We start from the raw sequence: 13532 nt of genomic DNA, 5'->3' as shown, positions 1-13532 counted from the left end.
CCCTGGTTGGCGAAATTGCTATTAAAAACACTCTATGTGTATGTGTTTGCTGAAAAAAGCAATGTTTTTGAACATATAGTTGTTCAGTTTGATTCTGCTTCAATTTAAAAGAAGTAAACAAGAATCATATAATTATGATATGCATTATGATAAACATTACCTTTTTGGTAAAGTTTGTTGCTGTATAGGAAATGCTAAAATGAAATTGTAAATACTAAGTTTTAACAGAAGGTGCTCTCTTATGGTTTTGTTTCAAGTGCTTCCCTGCCATAATAAGTACAAAACTGTGAGCATAAAAAATGTAAAGATACTAATTATTTCTGCAAATGACTGTTGGTAGCAGCACTATAAAAACGTATTGGGCCAACCCAGCTGGGTTAAAACATTCTATATCTAAACTGCGAAGTACTGTAAGTGTAACCTAAATCAAGTCTGGCTGCTACTTTATGGCATGCAGGTCAATTAAAAATTGTGCCATGCCTCGGTTGTAGATTGTTCTCCAGGGAAAATGTAATATGAAGAAAAAGAACATCTGCCTCAGCTACAGCCTTGTTCCAAACTCTGAGCAGATGGGAGAAGTGGAAGAATAATGTCCATGTCTTCTCAGTATTATCAGAGTAATGTTGGTTATCTGTTTTCAAGAGAACAACTTCTTCTTGCAAAATGACAATCTTGAAGTGTCACTGCTAAACGTTGCTGGCACCGCTTTGATCCTGCCTGCATGTGGTCAAAGTTCCAGCAACACATGAGCATATACACTAGCGGTCAAAAGTATGGGGCCACTTACAAATTTCCATTCCACTCGATGTTAGATAGAATACCAGCTGATCTGAGTAGGGGGCTGATCTTTAATGCAATATCTACATTGCCCATTATCAGCAACCATTCATCCAATGTTCCAAAGGCCCATTCTGTTCACTAATCTGATATCATTTAAAAAAAAACTAACTGAGAAAACATTGGAGAACTCTTTTGCAATTATGTAAGCACATAATGTAATATGAAAACTGCTGCGCTGGTTAAAAAAACAATGCAACTGATCTCAACTGGTATTCTGACTATAATGGAGTGCAATGGAAATTTCGAAGTGACCCCAAACTTTTGACCGGTAGTGTACTGTATGTTATAGAATTCCAAGCTTATGAACTCATACTATTTAAGTTGAGACAATGGTACCCAGGTGTCATTCAGGTCAGTGTCCAACATAACCTCATAACCTTTTCCAAACATTCTTCACCTATGTGAAATAAGATGTGTTTTTCCTTAACAAAATAGAACAACTCTATTGTAAGACCAACATGTTTTGGCTTTTGGCCTTCGTCAGATTCATCCACAGCAAAAAACATGTTGGTCTAACAATAAAGTTTTCTTTGATGTAGGTGAAGTTGTGCCAGAAACCCCCACTCTGCTTCTGCAGCAGGCTATCCTGCCTGCATGCATCATGAAACTGAATTTCAATTTGACACCTCAGTCTTTCTTGAGAGACAATACACCTTTTTTTTCTATCAAATCAGGCAAAATCTAATTTTCAAACTCACATTGATTATTAGGATGTCAGTCAACACTTACAATGTTGTGCTTTCAATTTTCTATTTTTTGCAAGGACATCAGTGTTAGCTTTCAAACTGTCAAAGTATTTTCAGCCGCGCCAACATTGGGGCTGTCAGGATGGTAATGTTTAGCACCACTTTGGTCCACTCTAAAACATCTTCACCACTATTGATTGAGTATCAAAATGTGGTGCAGACACTGTAAGGACCCAGGGGATGAATCCTAAGGTAGTCAGCATGGTAAACCTGCAAAACATTAACATGCAAGCATTGCCATTGGGACCATGTTGGCATGTTGACATTATCATTTAGTTCAAAGCGCCACTGTACAACCTTACAGAGCTGCTAGCATGGCTGTAAAGTCGCTAGTTTACTAAAACACTGTTTTTTGGGTGCTAAAACATTGATTGACATTTTTGAGGTACAAGCTTATCAACAACAACATTAAAATAGTCAAAACTTTTTATGTAGATGATTTCTAATATATCTTAAAGGTGCCCTGCCACACAAAACCGTTTTTACTTGCATTTTTTAAAATCTGTTAGGTCCATATGTGTTTGTGTTATGTTGTGAATGTGAAAATGAACTGCTACCTCCTCTGTCAGCTCTAGCCACTGAAAAGAAATAAGAGGAGAAATCAGGCCAATTACAACAGCTGGTCAGTCTGATGTCATGTAGCCTGAGCTCATTACTATTCATGAGCTCGCCCAGTTGCGCTGGGTAAAGGATACTGATAACCCGGTTCTCATTGGCTAACTGTTAGCCAATCAGAGTCAAGTAGCTTAGCTGACGACAGGATTGGTTCAAAGAAATGCCAATAAACCAGAACACATTTTGTGTCAAAACTGGTGTCCACATCAAATGTCAATGTTCTTGGACAATTATTACACATTAATTACTAAGTACACTTATTTATCAGCTACATGTGCAGAGGTGTCATTTATTCACTGGTGCTACTTATACACTGTAGGGGCCTACCTTTTTATGTTCGTACTGTATATATGTTGACAATGCACTGCAATAGACTGTGTGCAATCCATTTGAGACAAACTTTTTAACCTAATCTTACTTGTAACCTAATCTCTCTTTACTTCTACTTAATGTTTTAGTTTATTTCTTACTGTAGCTATGTTACTTTATACACTTATTGACTCATTTCTTACTCTTATTTCACCTTGAATTTGAATGTGAGCGACTGCAACTATAATAATTTCCCTGAGGGGATCAATAAAGTATTCAGATTTTGACTCTGATTAGACCACTTTCAACACCTTAAACTGAAGTTTGTGCGATCACTTTACATCTTGAATCAACTTATCCTCATCAGACAGTCTGAGATCTCTCAACAAGCTCGAGAGAATAAAATCAAATCAAGCATATCAAATAAAGCTGCTCCTTCTCTTTTGTGTCAATGTGAGTATGCTGCATGAGTCGCGCTACGGTTTTACTAATTAGTGTATTGTTGCAGAAAGCTCTTTCAGTGAATTTAGACATTTGCATCAAGTCTTCACAGTGTCGGAGAATTGGAAGAAACAGAAAATGGAAACAAAAGGCATCAAGGGTTGCATGTAAATCAGAAGCTGGGGCTGACAGTTATTTGGGATGTGTATTGTTTATGACTGATCATGCAGCACATAGCTCAGTGTGGCTCGAAAAGACAGTGACCTTTCAAGAGTCACTTTATTGTGCAAACATAGGCTATGTTAGTTCTGGTGCTGTAAACAACACTAGTTTTAATTCCAACTTTTTCTTTTTTCTTCAATTGTCTTGGTAATTCTCATATCCTTTACATAATTTGAGGATATTTCATAAGAACAGAACATAAGACAAAGAAAGGAAACACTTACCATCCTGTTTTCTGATTGAAGACAACCGTCGAAAACTAAAAGAAAGCGGGACAAATTTCTGATTTAAATAATCTGGGTTGGTATGCAGTGAAGTGCATTTACTCAAGTGCTGTACTCAAGGTACTTTATGCGACTTTATAATTCTACTCTAGCTTTAGTCTCTTTGCAGATTGCATTGCTTTCCTTCCCAGATGTGTTTATGTTGAATGTTTGTGATTAACTGAAGGATAAATTGTTCCTTTGTGTGCTGGGATGATGCTCCTACTTCTTAAATTAAAACATATAAAACCCCTCATAGATCAGTTGTTCTGAAACCATAAAAAGTTAACTTTTAAGGGATACATGGTTCACACAAGACATTGACCCAACAAAACATATGATAATCTTACAGAATATGATGTATTTCTGTAAATTGAACTACTCAACAGTATTTAAAGGAGTCAACGCACAACAGTAAACATATACAGCACTAAAATGCAACATACACATTAATGCAGCAGTCACAAAAACATAAGCAATAACAGTAAAACACTGGCAGAGAACAGTGAGTATATTTACTTTTGTTACTTGCTGATACCTATACAAGACTTTTACTTGTACTATTTTCAAAGTGTGGTATTGCTTCTTTTACTTAAAGTGAAAAAATCCAAATACTTCTTCCACCACTGTTGGTATCCTTATTGTCTAACAGAATAAAGCCTCAATCAAGAAGAATAAGTAACTGTATGTGTTCTTACCAACAGGTGTGTTTCTTCTCTCCTCACAGGTGATCTGCGGCTCAGCTAGGCTCTTTATTGTCTGCTCCTGGGTGCTGTGGGAGGCTGCAGCCTCACACAGGAAATTTGAGAAGACACATTTCCTCATCCACATGCGGTTGAAACAGGAGAACATGACACCATGCACTCAGATGCTCCATGTGACCTTCCAAGAAGTGACAAGGGTTAAATGTTTAAAAGTTATTTATCTGACGGCCCGCAGCGGTGTTGTTATAGATAGCGAAGGCTGTTTTCAAGAAGTTATTATCCTTTCAAGCAGTGTTACTCATATATTACCCTACAGGTAATAAGAAAATTATTTTTGTTTACGTTTAGTTTTCCTTGCAAATGATAATTCTAGATAAAAGAATTAACTGGACAGACAAACCCTTAGATTTAATTCTGTTACTTCTGTTAACATTCAACACGCTGTATGCCATTTTTTATAAACATTCACTTCCTGAAATTATCTAAAATATAAAAAAAAACATAGATATGTACTGTATTTGAGCCTCATCAGTGTTGGAAGAAGTATTTAGATCTTTTACTTACTTCAACATAAGAGACTCCTTTACAACTAAAAGTACTCAATGCTGAAAAATGTATGGACTGAGTAATATACTATTATAAAATTGAATTATTGCATAAATGTGTGAGTCTCATTTTACTCAGTCGATGGGAAACTAATTTTATATATCTATTAGAATATACATATCTGTAAATCAATATTTAAACAACCTTCCCCTCTGAGGTATAGTGGAGTAGAATTAAAAGAAGTGGGATGAAATGGAAATACTTGACTAAAGTACAAGTACTCAAATGTGTACATGTGTAAATGACTAAATATATCTTGCTTTCCGCCACTTAATTACATTTTCTGAGCAAACCTCATGAATATGTAAGAGAGGTTCCCATTCCTTTTAAATGAATGAATAAATCATTTTGGAGTGAGACATAATTCAACATGTTTTATGTTTTAATTTGGTGCTTTCCATTTTGCCCTCAACATCACTCACTTAATGTTTCATGATCTACATTTCTGAAGACAACATGTATTCAGGTGTGGCTAAACGTGTGCAGGTAGCAGGAGATACTTGATGCCTCACAGGAGCGACAGGAATCAGCAGAGCGAAGCGCTGAGGTGCAGCTCACGTATCATCGTGGCTGTCCTCGTCCCTGCAAACCTTAATTAAAGGAGATGAGTGTGAACACTAGCTCCTCCAGTAACGGAGGCTCACCTTTTTTATATCACAGCCTCCCAGACTGACATGAAGCCAACTTCCTTTAATCGCTAATGAACAAGCAGTTACAAATTTAACAAATTCATCAGATCAAATGTTGATTTTTTTCCTATTCCACACAATTGCACAGTGTTCACAGTCCACAAGTGTCAAGCCTGGTCATGCTGAATGAATCATGTACCGTTTTCTTCAGTTTCATGAGACTTTTATTTCATCAACAATCCCTTAAATACTATAAAATGAGACAAATCAATGATGTCAGCTTCGAAAAATACTGCCACAAAACTAGGCTACAGTACCTCAAAACTAATTAGCAGTATTTTTAGGTCGGGAAATCAGAAATGTATAATATATATACGGTAATATTCAAAGCAATATTTACATAGAGTTCAGATTATGTGTGTCAAAAGTAGATGTGAATAGGTAGAAGAATGTAAAATTAGTTAATGTTTCAAGGAGAACAGTCGTAGCTACATTGCAACAAACTACAACAACAGGGGACATTGTTGGACTTATTTCCATCATAAAATGCCAATTTACCTACTATAACCTACAGATATTCCTTTCATATGAAGAAATACTTTTTCAAAGCAGCTACCAGAAGAATGAAATCCTGTAAGATGGTTTTCTTCTGTTGCTCAGAGGCATTGGCTTGATTTAACAAAGCAGGTGTTTTCATCTGTTCTTACATCTCACTTTAAAAAATGCAACCAGAGGTCCAGATATTGGACTGAGAATCTGAGATGTGTTTTTGTAATTCTCATCTGCAGCATTATCCTCAACTCTTTCCTTGACCAGAATCTCCGTCTCTGCGGTCTGCTGCAGGGGTCTAGTGGATACTGGCTGAGACTCTGCTGTCACTCTTTTCATGTCTGTGTTCATTTGTTTTTTTTCTTTCTTTCTTTGAACCTGCACACACGTGCAGCACTAGCAGACATATGGCCCTCTATGTTAGAGGACGATTGAGATGCCAATGATGGTCAAGCAGTGACAGAGGACAAATTTGATCTCAACAGAGGTGAAAAACACGCAGGCATGGGCTCTATCCACAATGTCAGACCTCATTAATATGCAGGTCTCTAGCTGGAGGGAGCACACTCTTATTCATATGAAATAACCTGTGTTCAGACCTGAAAATTCTCAAGATTCCTGGTTTAAAATATAGAAATAGCAAAGTGTATTCTGACCAAGCATTAAAGTCAGAGACAATGTTTACAAGTTCAACATTTTGGGAATACAGGTACAAGCTTTGTTGACAAGAGTTACCCAAGAAGATTGATACTCCATTTTACGTCTTTACACTTTGAATGAAGCCAGAGACAGCAGCTGATTTGCTTAGCACAAAAACTGGAAACATGGGCAAACAGCTGACCTGGCTCTGTCGGAAGCTCACAAAATTCATAAGTTTTAAGTTTTTTACACTTTGGTTTTTGTACAGATTAAACAAAGGAGATAACTTGCTAATTAGTAAGATTCAGCAGAGATGCCAATTGGATTGTATTACCGATGTATAGAGCCAGACTTACTACTTCCACCTGTTTTAGTCATTATGCTATAAGCTAACTGGTTTGTTGGCTTCAAAGTATGTTTCAATCATCTCATCTAACTCAACAAGAAACCGAATAACCGTATTCCCTAAAATGTCAAACTATAGATTATACAGAAGCCAGAAACACTCCAAATGAATCAATAAGGTGCATTCCATTGAACAATAGAAAAGTATCTTGTACAACTAGTTTAATAGTTTTGATTAGAGCTAACTAGCTTTTCCCTGTAGAAACTGTGTACACCCTTTGAGAAATGTTCAAGGCTGAGGCCTCACACCCAGAAGCACTCTGTCTGAACCATATTTATGTTATTTTGTTCTTTCAGGAAATCAACTGTCAATTTGTAATTAACATTCTTCCCTCAGGGCCATGAGGTTATTGATTCCTCTCAGACTATTGAATCAAATACAGGTCATGCACCTCTGACTAATGATTGAAGATTAATAAAACTAAAAGACATAAAATTACCCAGTAACACTGAGTAAAAAAGTGTCAAACACCCCTACCTGTGTATAGTAACCACTGAGAAATAGTGCTAAGCCCGTGGGCACTTGCAGTTGATTGTATCCTTTTTTCCTCAAGGGTCTCATTTACTTTGTCCATGATAGACACAGGGGTTGAGAAACCAAATGGCACACAGCTCTTTTCATATTTCTCATGGGCGGCAAAGCCTTAATATCCCTCCTGCCAATTCACCAATGGGATGAGAGGAGTGAAAATTGCCCTTCTGAATGCATTGCTTTAATCAGCATAAATCAAGATGTAGATTTAATCTCTGTTTGTGCCTTTACTCAGCAATTTAAATGTTTGAGCTTGGCTGTGTAAATTAATCTGAGATGAAAATAATTAGCTGTTGCATAATAACAGTGTTTTTAATAACTCAGGATGATGTAGATGAAGTATCCGTCTTTTGCGCATGCCAGAAAGATAATGTAGTAGAAAAAGACAGTATTTTCAATAAGTAAGAACATGACAGGTTTTATTATTTTTTAAAGCCAACATAAGCACTTGAGTCCAAATCAAATCTTATTTTAAAGTCATTTTCTTACATGAATCTTCAGAGCCCTCCAACAAGCCTCAGTCCTGGCAGTGTTAGGGCAAAAGTGTCCCCATTTTTCACAATACATGCTGAAACCTCTGTTCAAAGCGAGGCTGCCTGAAAGAGCGGGCAGGCTGCAACATGGATTTTCCCACCGAGTTACTCAGCTGCTTGAGGAGCATCCAGAGAAGCAGCAACATCAGCATCAAGAGTCCGAGGATAATCCCCACATACAAGCTCAAGTTCCAGCCCCAACCCAGTGCCAGGGGCAGCGAGGTGGACGCCACCAGAAATTTTCTGGGGGCAGGCATGGGGTTTGGCAGCAACCCGCCCTCCCTACCTCTTTTTAAAAAAATTCTCTTCCAAGAACTTGGATCTTCTTAGGTGCTCCACAGATGCTGTGATGTAGCTGCAGGAGCCATTATTCAAACAGCTATGCAACTGGTTTGGCTATGTTATAGAATTCCCATCTGCTCCCATGGTTTAATCCTCCAGGTAGTCTAGACACGCGTGCTGTCAGTGGCAAAGCTGACCTGTTTAGAGTGTATGCAGCTGCCCATTGTCCTGAGATGAAATGGTGGGAAGCTTTCGGCAGCTGTGCCGTCCCTCGCCTGTCAGACTACTCGCACAAAGCCAGCCTCCCAATTTATCATGGGGAGGGGAGGGGGATGAGAGATGCCTACCGTCGGCACAGGCTGCCTTTACTTCACTTTCACAGAGAAAATCAAATCACTGATGAATGAGAAGTAAAAAAAAAAAACTGTCATCCTGTCATGTCACTTACTAATTAATAACTGAGCAGACAAAAGGCAAGCTATGTTTGCTCCATGTCCCATTATACCTACATACTCCGTTTGAATTCAATTTAAATTTTGGGCAAGTAGCATGATCACTTTAGGTAATTTTATTATTTTTTGTCAGTATAGGGTTGCTATTTATATTGGAAGTTTTTTGAACATTTAAGTTTTAAAAAATAAATCTAGGTATTTAAGGAAATGATACCGCAAAGATTTCACTAAACAAACTACATTTTCCCTAAATATTGAGTTTGTTAATCTCAGCATTTCATTTTCTCAGTCAAAAACATTTTACCCAGCATCAATGATATATTCACAGCTGTTATTTAAGACTTGCCTCATTCTAGAGTAACTGATCGATAGTGTCTGGTGTGAGAAACATTTAAATTAAAATGTTAGTTTACACCAGAGATTGTGGATGAACACCAATTGTTTGAAAAAAAAAAATTCAGCGGATGTCTTCCAATTCAAGTTTATTCCTATTCTTAAAATGTAATTTTCCAAAAACTGTCTCAAGGGCAGACAAAAGCCTACAGCCTCTGCATAAATGATATTGTACAAACCTTAGCCATATAGTTTAGTGATTAAGCCCATTCACACTTGAGCGAGTGTCCAGTGTTGCTTTCAAGCGGTCACTTTAGCCAAAGCTTAGCATTTAATGCCTTAAATTAGAGGGACATAAGAGATGCTAGCCCCAAAACAGGAGTTTTATATATTGTGCTGGTTTTCTAAAACTCAAGACAATGACTTTATATAAAAGTTATAGCATTTTCGGATAATGTACTAGAACTTAACATGCTTAGTTTATGTTTGCTGCACCGGTTCAGCAAATTTAACAGGCAGCCTAGATGGCTTACTTTATTTTAAAAAAAAAAATCCACTTGTGCATACTTGCACTCTTCACACTATGGTTTGTTTATAGTGTATAGTAGTTTGTGTAAGAGCATTTTGAGCAATTTTCCAAAGAAAAAAGAAATTCCTTATGTGTCCTCATACCTGGCAAATAAAGTAGATTCTGATTTTACTGCCTTTAGCTACAATGTAAAATAAAATAGTTTATTAGTTCCTGCCTGGAGCAGCAAAGGACTTATAAAAGGCTGGTTTTTAGTTGCCTAACACTTAACGGAGTAGAATTTATAAAAAAGGAGTTGGACGAGAGTACTGAACAAATGGCATCTAAATGTTTTAGCACACAAAGATTTTAAGTTTTGGCCAGGTTAAACATGAAATTCCAACTTAACATTTTAGATATAACTACAGAATGCATAATTTCCACTAGAAGCATCCAAACTAACCCTATCCTCTGCTGCCCCCATGAGTCCAACACTGACCATAAAGACAGACATGAAGTCTTATGTTAAATGAATTTTATTTACAAGAGCCATATTTTACAGTGCAGATGGTGCCTTGAAAAAACTGTCAACTTTCAAGACGTAATGACAGCTGACTCTATTACAGACAAAACATGCATGCTAGGAGGTCAAATTAAGTCACACCTTTCAGGTGAACCAACAACAACTGCCATCAACTCAACCTTTAAAAGAAACATTCACAGGAGTTTGACACTAGATCAAAGCAGAATGTTGCAGTGTGGCTAAGACCTACATTTTGTCAGCAATTAAAAGTCAACATTAAAACTGCTTGATTGACCAGCTGTAGCGTCTGTATGAATTAGTATATAAAACACCTTAAAAAAGAAAAAAAAATCTAGCACTACTCCAAGAAGAGCAGGCCATGTCATTTGAAATTGTGACACATCATTTTAAAAAAAATATTTAAGACCGACAATACAAAACTCTACATGGACATGGGGAGGAAGTTACTTCAGCAGCAATTCGGTTGGAGTGTCAATGAGGGAAACCTCATGGTACCTGGAAAAGAACATCCTTTTAGAACATTTGCCTCACTGCATAGAATTATGAAGTCACCAACATGAGTTTATCTAAATCTAGTCAATGGCAAGCGTAACACTACAGCTACTAATCAAGCAAAAACAGTTAAAGTAAGCAGCCTACTTACTTGGAGCCCTTGTACTTTTCCCGAACAGACTGTTGGGCATGCTGAGGAGCATTGAGGCATGTTTGGTGCAGATCCTTAACACATGGCATCAGATCTTCCAGGGAGTACCCCGACATCTCCATCAAGGACTTTGGCTGAGGAAGAGAAAACTTGAGTCATCTTTCTTGTACACATCACAAAAGACTACCGTTTTAACAAGCTTGGACAGACTTCAGGAGATCCAAGATGAAATTTGATACTACATAGAATTTACCCATGAGCCACCAGTCACTGTGTGGTTTGCCAGGGCGTAGGCTGCAGCAGCTGTATGTGATGGGAGGTACTTTAAGAAGGGATCTGAATCTACAAGACTGAGCTCCCCAAGGTACTGAAAGACAAAGTTAAGGGATTAATCCTTGCCATGTCCAAACTGCAAGAACAAATATATATAAAAAAAAAGTAACACTTCAATATTGCTGCTCACCATTGCCAGGCTCTCCACCGGTTTGCTAACAGACTGATGGAGGAAATACTGGGTGAGAAACTGGATGATGGTTGGTGCTGCCAGATCAAAGGAGAGCACTTTAAGCACCATATGCTCCATTCTTAACACTTGCTTCTTGGTGTAGGTGTCATCTGTGATGTACACAAACTCTGCCACCTCTGGGGGGTAGATCTCTTCAAATTTCCTGCATTTGAATATTTAAAGTCACTTTACATAGCAGGGAAGCCAGTCTTTAGCATAAACATTGTAAGTTGAAAAGACTGAATCTAAAATAATTGTACATACGAAGCCAACAGCATGGCAGCAGTTCCAACCAGCTGAAGCTTCCCCCTCAGGACAGACATGGAGGAAAGGAAGCGGTCGATGTAGTTTACAGCCAGATAAAGCGTTTCATTCTGAAGTTTGTATTCTTCGCCAACTTCAACCAGCCAGTCTACCAGGATGGCCCTCATGCTGTTGGTGATGTCAGGCTGCTTCTTCATGTAGCCTGCCTTAGGCCTGGTTTTTACCTGTAAAGCATCAGTGTTACAAAATTGCAGGCAAAGCCCATACACTTTAGATATTTAAATGCATTTCTAGAAAGGCCTCATGGGAAGTATATTAAAGCAGCAAGACCAGCTGAAAGAAAAGAAATCCACCTCCATCTCCCTCAGGTATGAGTGGATTTCAGCCGCATATTCTGGGACCTCGTTTACATCGACTTGTTTCTCCTCCCCCTCAACCACAGACATGTCCATAGGAGAGTCTGGGGAAAGAATTTACATTTAGAAACTAAATTCTGGTCTTCAACTACAGTTTCTATAGAAATTTGTGAATTAGAGATTAAGACATTTAAGTATTTAAAACCCACCAAAACTGACATCCATTGCTGATGGCATTTCAATGGTGGCCAGGGGCTGTCGGAGCCGTGCCACAGTATTGATTGTGAGTAGAGACTCTTCTGGGATAGATTTGGGTTTGACTGCTTCAACCACCTGCTGTGGCTTCTTGGTGCAGGATCCATCAGGCTCATCCACATGGATCTGGAAAGAAGGCTGCTTGGCAATGGGCTTTTCATTGCAGTTTTTGCCCAAGTCTTCATTTTTACAGCAAGCGGACTCCTACAAGCAGAAAATGAATCAGTTTAGAGTCGGCCCACAAGTTTAAATGCTTTCAGACATTTAAGCCATTAGGAGGGCTGATACTATGCACAATAGACTGGATAAAGCAAATAAGCATGGGAATAGTACCAACTAGTAACTCGTGTTTAGGCAACTAGGAAGCACACTGTTTTGCACTGAAATGAGCAATTATATACAACATCATCTTTTGCAATCAATGCAGAAACTAAAATGTTAGAACCTGGGATTGATTTTGGAAATGCACTTCACATCTGCTGAATACAGCAGTAAAGTTTAAAGTGTACAAGTGAATGGTCATATTAAAATGGCGGACAATCGGTTAACATTGTTAGCTAAATCATAGCAAGATAAATAAACCTACGTATTAAAAAACAAATAAATATGTCAGTAAACCCCGACATACATGTTATGTTTAATGGCAAGATCAATGAAATTAGTCAGCCTCCAAAAACTACAATGGCACCCCCATCTAGGTCATCATTGGCAAACACTAGCTTGAGCTATTTAGCATAGCTAGTTACCCAAACTGACCTGTTTCGTGCCGCGCTGGTTCAGGGTTTTGCTCCGCTGGTAGTTCTGCAGGGCTCCCAGGACAGTTCTGCCCGTTACTTGTTTCGGTGGAAGGTTTTCTTGGTTCTCATTTGAAACAGCAGCTCTGGGTTTAAGCGAGCCCCTCAGTCTTGACTGCACATTTTCTTGGTTGTGAAACTCACTAGCCGCGCTTCCCTGTCCTCTGTTAGCTCCCGACATGTTTCCTCTCAAAAAATAAAGCCCAACCGGTCTCCGTTCGCGTAACAAGATACTACAGCTGGTGTGTGCTCTTGTAAGAGTTTTAAATGATCAAGTATGGACGATTATATCAAAGCTCGCATTAGCTCCTAGTTTGCTTAGTCAGAACCTTGGACAATAAAAACTAAGCTGTTGAGATGGCAACGACTCTTGGAACTGTGGTGCAGCGCTAAAACACACAAACCAGACAAAACAATGCACATTTCGCGGTACAAATTCTACAAATGTGTGTGGTTTTTTAAGTTGCCATACTCGTTGAGCTCCAAGATTACAACCAACCTGCAACCACGGTAGCTAGCCTCGGTCCATACACAGAAACATGCAGATACAGATGGTGCTTTCT

At 38.3% G+C, this 13532-nt stretch overlaps 2 protein-coding genes across 3 annotated transcripts in view; both read right to left on the bottom strand.

The window, feature by feature from the left end:
- anxa5a (annexin A5a) overlaps positions 1-4319 on the bottom strand; it is a 24622-nt gene extending 20303 nt beyond the window's left edge. Inside the window, exons 1-2 of the mRNA XM_032527381.1 lie at positions 4135-4319; positions 3398-3432 (exon numbers count right to left, since the gene is read on the bottom strand). Of these exons, the coding sequence (XP_032383272.1) occupies positions 3398-3432; positions 4135-4288 (189 nt within the window). The 5' untranslated portion in view covers positions 4289-4319. The remainder of the gene's footprint in view (positions 1-3397; positions 3433-4134) is intronic.
- On the bottom strand, positions 927-13532 carry ccna2 (cyclin A2). 2 transcript variants are annotated; one of them, XR_004333715.1, is made up of 9 exons: positions 12932-13150; positions 12130-12379; positions 11918-12024; positions 11565-11788; positions 11259-11463; positions 11049-11162; positions 10796-10929; positions 10546-10647; positions 927-944 (listed from the first exon to the last, which is right to left on the bottom strand). XR_004333715.1 is itself a non-coding variant. In XM_032527368.1 (8 exons), the coding sequence occupies exons 1-8, from the start codon at positions 13148-13150 to the stop codon at positions 10596-10598; spliced, it is 1305 nt and encodes a 434-aa protein (XP_032383259.1). In that variant the 5' UTR covers positions 13151-13532; the 3' UTR covers positions 10129-10595. The 2 variants fall into 2 exon arrangements, 1 of the variants encoding a protein (XP_032383259.1); XM_032527368.1 differs by lacking the exon at positions 927-944 and having other exon boundaries at positions 10129-10647; positions 12932-13532.

This window comes from Etheostoma spectabile, chromosome 10 (genome assembly GCF_008692095.1).
Source record: "Etheostoma spectabile isolate EspeVRDwgs_2016 chromosome 10, UIUC_Espe_1.0, whole genome shotgun sequence".
In the NCBI taxonomy this organism is placed as follows: Eukaryota; Metazoa; Chordata; class Actinopteri; order Perciformes; family Percidae; genus Etheostoma; species Etheostoma spectabile.
Note: the sequence above shows the minus strand (reverse complement) of the source record. Positions and strands in the feature narration are given on the sequence as shown.

What these genes read in the sequence shown, in the direction of transcription:
- ccna2 (XM_032527368.1), bottom strand. Translation starts at nt 13,150, where the DNA reads ATGTCGGGAGCTAACAGAGGACAGGGAAGCGCGGCTAGTGAGTTTCAC. An exon ending in AGCAATGGATGTCAGTTTTG is followed by an intron (nt 12,025 to 12,129) that starts GTGGGTTTTAAA and finishes TTCTTTCCCCAG; the next exon opens with ACTCTCCTATGGACATGTCT. An exon ending in CATACCTGAGGGAGATGGAG is followed by an intron (nt 11,789 to 11,917) that starts GTGGATTTCTTT and finishes GATGCTTTACAG; the next exon opens with GTAAAAACCAGGCCTAAGGC.